The sequence below is a fragment of the Boleophthalmus pectinirostris genome, unplaced genomic scaffold (genome assembly GCF_026225935.1).
Source record: "Boleophthalmus pectinirostris isolate CB_2022bp ecotype Guang Dong unplaced genomic scaffold, ASM2622593v1 HiC_scaffold_8, whole genome shotgun sequence".
Classification (NCBI taxonomy): Eukaryota; Metazoa; Chordata; class Actinopteri; order Gobiiformes; family Gobiidae; genus Boleophthalmus; species Boleophthalmus pectinirostris.
In genome coordinates, this window is record NW_026571515.1 from 12,507,794 (window position 1) to 12,518,507 (window position 10,714).

The following is a 10,714-nucleotide window of genomic DNA, read 5'->3' on the forward strand; positions in this document are numbered from 1 at the left end:
TAACCACTTCTCAAACTAAACGATGACAAATTGTGTCACCTCCCTTTTGGTCAGAGTCATAGAAGTTGCTGCTGCATGTTTCTTCATTTGAGTTTTGTCTGCCTTGAACTGCCTTAATTATGATTATGATTATGGTGATTATTATGTTTCTGTTTCTGATTATTATTATTAGAAAGATGTTGACGCTAGTGACTTTTGTTTCAGCTACACTAACAGTCAAAGGACACATTTTAACTTATGGTTTGTCTTCATTTCCATGGTTATTTACACTACAGTGGTCCCTCGTTTATCGCAGGGGTTACGTTCTAAAAATAACCTGTGACAGGTGAAATCCGCGAAGTAGTCAACTTTATATTTTACAATTTTTACTAATCTGTTTTAAGGCTGTAAAACCTCTCACCACACACTTTATACAATTTTCTTAGACTTAAAACTTATTGCTGCTGTCGTCCTTATGTTATTTTCCGATGCACGGGTTTTGGAGACTCACACCCGTGCAGTACAGCACCACACCCACCCGTACTTGCCTGAACCGAGACTAAACCAGGACTAACCTAGGGCTAACCTAGGACTGATTCCAGGACTGAAGAGGAGGACTAAACCAGGACTGAACTAGGACTAAAACAGGACTCATTGTCGGAACGGGATCGAAGGTGACTGCAGGAGAAAGGACCGGCTCAGCTGCACACCTCCCAAAGGTAAGTGTGGCCGTAGCCGGATTGCGCTTTAAATCCTGATTTCAGCAACTATTTGCGGTACCTGACTTGGTGCAAAACTCTGCTACAGCTGCGTAACTTCTACCTTCCTTCAGCGTGTCCAGAAGTCCAACTTTTTGTGCAAAGGTTTGCATCTTCCTCTGCATTTTGGGTGCGTCTGCAGGAACCTTTGTCGGTGCAGAAAGTTTCGTCGACATTGTGAGTTTTGTTGGGGAGAAAACTTGCAAACATACAGCACTTCAGAATCATACTACTAGCGATGAAACATTTATTTACATTTGGCTGAATGCATTCTGTACTGTACAGGAAACAGGAGTCCCTTAGCCAATCAGGACACAGTGGGAGGAACGCAATACACATTCATACACTGTAAAAAAAAAAAAAAAAAAAAGCATGCAAATTTGCACACAAAAAATCCACGAAACAGTGAGACCGTGAAAGGTGAACCGCGATATAGTGAGGGACGACTGTATATACTCTCACTGAAGGCATCAAGACTTAGCCAGGCTGGCACCACCTAGTGCCTCCGCTCAATTTCATTTCTCAGCAAAAAGCCATATATTCTGTTTTGTCAACGAGCCCCATTAGCAGCGCATACGTCACGACTAAATAGCAGGAATTGGTTAAACAATAAAAACTACCCTCTGGACAGAAAAGTAGTGACGACAGTAAACAACAGAACAGCACATTAACTTTATAAATATTGGTAGAAATACATGTATGTGTCTTCAGTGTTAAGACGTCATCTGTTTGTACAGTCAGGTCCATATCAGTGGTGGGTTTCACAGTGACATTAGGTTCTGGTTTAAGAGTATAAGTTGGATTTAAAGCTGCATCTTAAATAACTGACAATGTCACACTTTTTGTGAGGTCAATCCTAAATGTCTGGATTCCATATTTTTATTATGTAGTATCTTGTCAGAACACACTGGTATTGTCTGGAGTCAACTCTGGTCACACTCGTGATGCACACGTACATGATATCACTACGCAATAAACCTTTCAGCCACCTTTATAAACTCTCTGTGCTCTGATGAACCCAGACAGTTCGTACAGCACTGCTCAGAAAATATAGGCATTTTTTTATGTGATTCAAATAACACAAACATATGTCACATTTACTTTATTTATTTAGTCTAAATTATATAGGATTGATGACATAAAAATACATGTAAAATATTTATAGTTTGTTTTAATAGATTTAGACAGGAATTGTATGGAGCCTCTAACTGTTATAAAATGTTAGTACAATCACATCTGCAACAATAAACAGAAAAACAAAGACAGCCTGTGTGCACCTCCCCCGTTTCACAAAGTTACAGTAAAAAGCTGCTAATCTAAAGGTAAATTTGATCATTTTTCTGAATACAGTTTTGCAAAGATAAAAGTTCAAAGGTATAGGTCAGTATAGTCAGTGTAACTCACCGAGAAACAGGAGAACAGCCACACAGCGCCTCATAGTTGTTTTCTTTTATTTGCAGAGACTTTTATAATGCTGCGGTCTGCTCTAACACATTCTCTAAACTACTGGTCATGTAAATCCAATGTTATCTTTCTATCCCACTTCCTTAAAAAGGAGGTATTTTTTTCCCTAGTGGGTGTTAATTGCTAACAAATAACACATTTAGAGCACAAAATTTAGTCTCAGCATGAAAATTGTATTATTTATTGAAACTAACACTTTGATTCTTAAAGGTGCACTATGTCACTTTTTGGTTGGGGGTCTGTCTCTACTTTCTATGGACATGTCATTTCTCTGTCTGGAAATGTTCCACAGTATGACATTAAACATCTGTTATATTTAGTCAATTACAGGTGGTTTTAAAGCTCAAAATGTCTAGAAAAACAGACATTCTGACTGTGACTGTAACTTGGTCTGGTTTGGTTAAGGTTTAATGCCATACTGTGAAACATTTAAGACAAAACAATAACATCTTCATGGAGACTTTTTTCTTCAATCTTTTGCACTCAGTTATTTCGCTGTACAGTTGGAGTCTTGACCAAGTTGATGATGAAGCAACCCAAACTGTAATTCTGTTTTAATTATGACTCATTTGCAGCCCTAGTGTATTCCGTATATAATAATTCATCTATGTAGGACCAGGGTGAGTGGGTTATGGGTGGGTGCTTGGCTAAACGGGCGATTGGGTCTTCGGGATTGGGACTTTTTCAGGACTTTCTCATTCAGAGTCAGAATCAAATAATGTTTAATGAAATGCTAATGTTTCAGTAGGTCTTGAAAAATGTACAGATTTACAATGAAATGACAAACATTATAAAATACAACAACATTTTAAAAGATTAAAAAAAAATTGTATTCTGTTGTCTCCTCGACAAAAACATACCTGGAATTGTATTTTGTAATTGTGTAAGTCGATTATGTAAAATGTAAATATATGTACATGTAAAAATATTCATGACATATTCAGCATCACTTTTGACATGATTGGGTGTAGTCAGAGGCTTTGATCATCAGGGGGCGGTGTTGCTGCTGGGTGGGGGCTGTGGGTTGAGGGAGCTGTAGATGTGGGTGTGGTCTCGTGTGTCTGCACTGAGACTCTGTTAAGTGGAGTCTTCTTCAGGCTCTGAAGGGGGAGCTGGACAGTTCTCGTACATTACAACCTAAAAAATACAAGAGACACATGAGAATAAAAAGTGATATGTGAAGTGCTCAAAGCCTTTACGTCTACTCAACACTGGTTTTCATGTTTAGTGTAAAATGGTTCATGTGATTTTATTCACAAATATAAGAGGTTTTGACTGTAATAATACACAACGTGACACAATTATCAGTTCATTTTCATTCTCAGCCCTTTGACATCTTAATCAGATCCAGTGTAAATATGTAAACCTCACCTCATCCTTTGCTCCTTTATCTGCAAATACAAACATGGACAGTGAACAGATTGTGGATTGATCAATTCATATTTCAAATGAGCAAATACATTTCTTCAGTGGTGTGCACAGACATTTTAGGGGACAGGGGCTCAGTGAAAAATAAGGGCACTTTGTGTGTATATGGAACTTCCAGCAGCCTTATTACAGATTAAGGTAATAATACAAGATTACTGCAAGTCTTGTAGCATAGAAATAACTATGGTTGGTACAAAATAATAGCTATTATAGCTTAATGCCTGATTTATTACCAAAAGTATGAATAAGACTGCTGGTGACATTACAACAAGAAAGAAGAGTATTTCTCTGCTGGTAAATGGANAGTTTTGTCTGCCTTGAACTGCCTTAATTATGATTATGATTATGGTGATTATTATGTTTCTGTTTCTGATTATTATTATTAGAAAGATGTTGACGCTAGTGACTTTTGTTTCAGCTACACTAACAGTCAAAGGACACATTTTAACTTATGGTTTGTCTTCATTTCCATGGTTATTTACACTACAGTGGTCCCTCGTTTATCGCAGGGGTTACGTTCTAAAAATAACCTGTGACAGGTGAAATCCGCGAAGTAGTCAACTTTATATTTTACAATTTTTACTAATCTGTTTTAAGGCTGTAAAACCTCTCACCACACACTTTATACAATTTTCTTAGACTTAAAACTTATTGCTGCTGTCGTCCTTATGTTATTTTCCGATGCACGGGTTTTTGGAGACTCACACCCGTGCAGTACAGCACCCACACCCACCCGTACTTGCCTGAACCGAGACTAAACCAGGACTAACCTAGGGCTAACCTAGGACTGATTCCAGGACTGAAGAGGAGGACTAAACCAGGACTGAACTAGGACTAAAACAGGACTCATTGTCGGAACGGGATCGAAGGTGACTGCAGGAGAAAGGACCGGCTCAGCTGCGCACCTCCCAAAGGTAAGTGTGGCCGTAGCCGGATTGCGCTTTAAATCCTGATTTCAGCAACTATTTGCGGTACCTGACTTGGTGCAAAACTCTGCTACAGCTGCGTAACTTCTACCTTCCTTCAGCGTGTCCAGAAGTCCAACTTTTTGTGCAAAGGTTTGCATCTTCCTCTGCATTTTGGGTGCGTCTGCAGGAGCCTTTGTCGGTGCAGAAAGTTTCGTCGACATTGTGAGTTTTGTTGGGGGAGAAAACTTGCAAAACATACAGCACTTCAGAATCATACTGCTAGCGATGAAACATTTATTTACATTTGGCTGAATGCATTCTGTACTGTACAGGAAACAGGAGTCCCTTAGCCAATCAGGACACAGTGGGAGGAACGCAATACACATTCATACACTGTAAAAAAAAAAAAAAAAAAAAAAAGCATGCAAATTTGCACACAAAAAATCCACGAAACAGTGAGACCGTGAAAGGTGAACTGCGATATAGCGAGGGACGACTGTATATACTCTCACTGAAGGCATCAAGACTTAGCCAGGCTGGCACCACCTAGTGCCTCCGCTCAATTTCATTTCTCAGCAAAAAGCCATATATTCTGTTTTGTCAACGAGCCCCATTAGCAGCGCATACGTCACGACTAAATAGCAGGAATTGGTTAAACAATAAAAACTACCCTCTGGACAGAAAAGTAGTGACGACAGTAAACAACAGAACAGCACATTAACTTTATAAATATTGGTAGAAATACATGTATGTGTCTTCAGTGTTGAGACGTCACCTGTTTGTACAGTCAGGTCCATATCAGTGGTGGGTTTCACAGTGACATTAGGTTCTGGTTTAAGAGTATAAGTTGGATTTAAAGCTGCATCTTAAATAACTGACAATGTCACACTTTTTGTGAGGTCAATCCTAAATGTCTGGATTCCATATTTTATTATGTAGTATCTTGTCAGAACACACTGGTATTGTCTGGAGTCAACTCTGGTCACACTCGTGATGCTCACGTACATGATATCACTATGCAATAAACCTTTCAGCCACCTTATAAACTCTCTGTGCTCTGATGAACCCAGACAGTTCGTACAGCACTGCTCAGAAAATATAGGCATTTTTTAATGTGATTCAAATAACACAAACATATGTCACATTTACTTTATTTATTTAGTCTAAATTATATAGGATTGATGACATAAAAATACATGTAAAAATATTTATAGTTTGTTTTAATAGATTTAGACAGGAATTGTATGGAGCGTCTAACTGTTATAAAATGTTAGTACAATCACATCTGCAACAATAAACAGAAAAACAAAGACAGCCTGTGTGCACCTCCCCCGTTTCACAAAGTTACAGTAAAAAGCTGCTAATCTAAAGGTAAATTTGATCATTTTTCTGAATACAGTTTTGCAAAGATAAAAGTTCAAAGGTATAGGTCAGTAGTATAGTCAGTGTAACTCACCGAGAAACAGGAGAACAGCCACACAGAGCCTCATAGTTGTTTTCTTTTATTTGCAGAGACTTTTTTTATAATGCTGCGGTCTGCTCTAACACATTCTCTAAACAGGAACTACTGGTCATTTTGATATGTAAATCCAATGTTATCTTTCTATCCCACTTCCTTAAAAAGGAGGTATTTTTTTCCCTAGTGGGTGTTAATTGCTAACAAATAACACATTTAGAGCACAAAATTTAGTCTCAGCATGAAAATTTTATTATTTATTGAAACTAACACTTTGATTCTTAAAGGTGCACTATGTCACTTTTTGGTTGGGGGTCTGTCTCTACTTTCTATGGACATGTCGTTTCTCTGTCTGGAAATGTTCCACAGTATGACATTAAACATCTGTTACATTTAGTCAATTACAGGTGGTTTTAAAGCTCAAAATGTCTAGAAAAACAGACATTCTGACTGTGACTGTAACTTGGTCTGGTTTGGTTTCCATGACGATGATAAGGTTTAATGCCATACTGTGAAACATTTCAGACAAAACAATAACATCTTCATGGAGACTTTTTTCTTCAATCTTTTGCACTCAGTTATTTCTCTGTACAGTTGGAGTCTTGGCCAAAACTGTAATTCTGTTTTAATTATGACTCATTTGCAGCCCTAGTGTATTCCATATATAATAATTCATCTATGTAGGACCAGGGTGAGTGGGTTATGGGTGGGTGCTTGGGTAAACGGGCGATTGGGTCTTCGGGATTGGGACTTTTTCAGGACTTTCTCATTCAGAGTCAGAATCAAATAATGTTTAATGAAATGCTAATGTTTCAGTAGGTCTTGAAAAATGTACAGATTTACAATGAAATGACAAACATTATAAAAATACAACAACATTTTAAAAGATTAAAAAAAATTGTATTCTGTTGTCTCCTCGACAAAACATACCTGGAATTGTATTTTGTAATTGTGTAAGTCGATTATGTAAAATGTAAATATATGTACATGTAAAAATATTCATGACATATTCAGCATCACTTTTGACATGATTGGGTGTAGTCAGAGGCTTTGATCATCAGGGGGCGGTGTTGCTGCTGGGTGGGGGCTGTGGGTTGAGGGAGCTGTAGATGTGGGTGTGGTCTCGTGTGTCTGCACTGAGACTCTGTTAAGTGGAGTCTTCAGGCTCTGAAGGGGGAGCTGGACAGTTCTCGTACATTACAACCTAAAAATACAAGAGACACATGAGAATAAAAAGTGATATGTGAAGTGCTCAAAGCCTTTACGTCTACTCAACACTGGTTTTCATGTTTAGTGTAAAATGGTTCATGTGATTTTATTCACAAATATAAGAGGTTTTGACTGTAATAATACACAACGTGACACAATTATCAGTTCATTTTCATTCTCAGCCCTTGACATCTTAATCAGATCCAGTGTAAATATGTAAACCTCACCTCATCCTTTGCTCCTTTATCTGCAAATACAAACATGGACAGTGAACAGATTGTGGATTGATCAATTCATATTTCAAATGAGCAAATACATTTCTTCAATGGTGTGCACAGACATTTTGGGGGACAGGGGCTCAGTGAAAAATAAGGGCACTTTGTGTGTATATGGAACTTCCAGCAGCCTTATTACAGATTAAGGTAATAATACAAGATTACTGCAAGTCTTGTAGCATAGAAATAACTATGGTTGGTACAAAATAATAGCTATTATAGCTTAATGCCTGATTTATTACCAAAAGTATGAATAAGACTGCTGGTGACATTACAACAAGAAAGAAGAGTATTTCTCTGCTGGGAAATGGACACTGCCTGTTTGTTATGTAGGAAGTAAATGTGTTAATTATGTAGCCTAATGTAAACCTACACAATAGTAAATGTTCAGCTTAAGTATACTGATAGATTCACAAACTCTAGCGACATTAGTTGTGTGGTGGTCATCACATCATCTATTATTGATCTGGGGGAGTTGCTACAGTCGCTGAGCAGGTGAGCAGTCGGCTGATTTATCCTCAGCTGTTTGCTGCTGTATGAGACAGACTATTTAACAACAGAGACAAATATATACTGGTTAGGCATAAATTTAGATGAATTTTTTCTTGGTGTTTCGTCTTGTTCTTTTAATCAGGGTATTGAGGAGGGATCCTGTGTGTGCTGTACGCAGGGAGGAGCAACAAAAAAGACGAGGAGCAGCGCGCTGACGTGAGGCAGACGGACAGGTAGGATTTTTTTTTAAGTTTAACCTGTCCTGTGATGCACACGGGTACACAAGGGCACATGCAGTTGCTGACAAGCTGCGTGCTGGGGGCGTGTCTAAGTGCCTTCAAGACGGAGACAAGACCAGTACCAAATGCGATTCTTGTGTTACCTGCTGGTGGGGCAGGGGAGGAGGTATATGCGGTACCACACTCAAAGAGCTTGGATACCTGATCTACACTGCTGTGCAGCTGCAACGACCCTCAGTTTTTGCGCGCTCTGTGCATACACGTTGACAAAGACTGAGCTGTGTGCGGAGGGGGCACCTCTCAGGGCACACACTATTAATCATCCAGCATTTCTAGATGATCATGTCAACATGGACCACAGTAAACTGTGAGAAAAAAAAAACTTTCAAAAGGGCAATTTTTGTACAGAGGGTAAAGGGGCACCTGGTGTCTATCTGTGCACGCCACTGCATTTCCTCAATATTTTCTCTTACCATTTTGTACTTTCCTTTTTCTGTAGAAGACCAGCGCACACAGTGTGATTAGGACCACAGGGATCAGAGTCAACAGCAGCAGAAACCAGGACTCTGGACAGAAAAGTAGTGACCTAATCATTCTGGATCATCGAGACAAATGGGACATTAAAAGTTTTTAAAAGCTTTTTAAAAGATCAAATGGTGTTGCCATGGCAATGGGGCACATTTTTGGTTTGTTTTTGCAAAACTCAAACTTCGACGAGTGATAAATTGCACATACTTTGGCTGATTTCACTCAAACTGTTACACATGTTGAATTAGCCATGAAAACTTGATAATTCAGTTATTATTATTATTATTATTATTATTATTATTATTATTGTTTTTTGTTACAAACACTAAATTACAAAGGAAGCACACAATACAGTGCAACTACAAAACCCAGGTAGATTAAAATCTTATTTTGATGATTACAACGAAACAAAACTTTCTCTTGACAAGAGAAGACACATGTTGTAATGTGACCAGACTCATGCCACAAGATTTCACAAGACAAAACTGCCACAAGATTGTGCACACATGAGTTTACATTTGGCTTGAACAACAGGTCGTCTTTGAGTTTCACCTTTTGAGAAACTGTAGTTCCAAAAGACATTAACTTTTAAATACAAAAATAAATGAACAAATAAACTGTGAACTGAATCTCACAATTTATTACAAATTATGTCAAAATCTCATTTTATCTCTTTATTGTGTCCCACCTCTAGACTCATGTGATGTGATGTCAGATCACAAAAGATCAGTTGGAAAAACTGGGACAATACAAATAGAGAAGGATTAATAACACAAGTGTACAACCTCCACCTGCACATCTCCACAGTACCTGATGTATTTGTCTGCAGATCATGATCAGAAGATGTTGTGGACTGTTGTGTTGTAGTCACAGACATGAGTGAAGTCTGGTCACCTGTTTGTACAGTCAGGTCCATATCAGTGGTGGGTTTCACAGTGACTTGAGATTCTGGTTTAAAAGTATAAGTTGTATTTAAAGCTGCAATTAAAATAAATGATAATGTTAGCAAGAAAATGATAGATATTAAAAAATCTTTTGTTGCTTTGAAAATATTTAGAATATATATATAATTAAAAAACACATACTTTTTGTGACGTCAATCCTAAATGTATGGCTTCCATGAAGAGAGAAGTTTCTTCTCAGAACACACTGGTAATGTCCAGAGTCGGCACTGGTCACATTGGTGATGCTCACGTACATATCTCTCAAGAAACCATTGTACTTATATTGAATGCAGTATCTTCCTTCACATTGTTCATATCCTGAAGTCTTAACCAAAATATTTTCTTTGTCACAGTTATTTTTACAGAAGAGCTTTGTGTGCGTGGCTCGATAAAATTGACATTCAACTGTGATGTTTCCTCCTTCAGTCGCCTTATGAACTGTCTCTGCTCTGATGAAACCAGGCAGTCCATACAGGCCTGTTCAGAAAATAAAGGTTTATAGTCATGATTCTAAGATAAAAATCACAACCTTTACTTTATTTATTATATTTTTATTTATAATTAAGAATAAAATATCTTAACATTTGTAACACAAAAAGCTGCTAATCCAAAGGAAAATCTGATAATTTTACTGAATAGTTTTGCAAAGATAAAAAAAAAAAAAAACAAAGGTATAGGTCAGTATAGTCAGTAAAGGTCAGTGTAACTCACCGAGAAACAGAAGAACAGCCACACAGAGCCTCATAGTTGTTTTCTTTTATTTGCAGAGACTTTTATAATGCTGCTGTCTGCTCTAACACATTCTCTAAACAGGAAAACTGTTTCAAAGATGGACCCTGTTATTGTGAAACCACTGTGTTTCTTGCATCATCTTACTTCTTTAAAATCACTTATAGAAACTGAGATTGTGAGCAAATGAGGGCACATGTGATACAGATTACATATTTAAATTTGTTGAGCAACACTGTCCTCAATTTACGGGACACAGAAAACCACTCTGTAATTAACAGGCAGCACAGGTTCGTTTAAATTGA

At 37.8% G+C, this 10,714-nt stretch overlaps 1 protein-coding gene across 2 annotated transcripts; it reads right to left on the reverse strand.

Annotated features, from left to right (window-relative positions):
- Positions 1-6,865: 6,865 nt before the first annotated feature.
- On the reverse strand, positions 6,866-10,509 carry LOC129412382 (uncharacterized). Of its 2 annotated transcripts, none has more exons than XM_055166118.1 (6): positions 10,392-10,509; positions 9,822-10,157; positions 9,547-9,684; positions 8,682-8,774; positions 7,430-7,449; positions 6,866-7,197 (listed from the first exon to the last, which is right to left on the reverse strand). In XM_055166118.1, exons 1-6 carry the CDS (start codon positions 10,423-10,425, stop codon positions 7,141-7,143), a joined length of 678 nt encoding a protein of 225 aa, XP_055022093.1. In that variant the 5' UTR covers positions 10,426-10,509; the 3' UTR covers positions 6,866-7,140. The 2 variants fall into 2 exon arrangements, with proteins under 2 accessions (XP_055022093.1, XP_055022092.1); XM_055166117.1 differs by having other exon boundaries at positions 6,879-7,197; positions 9,547-9,714.
- Between the last annotated feature and the right edge of the window lie 205 nt (positions 10,510-10,714).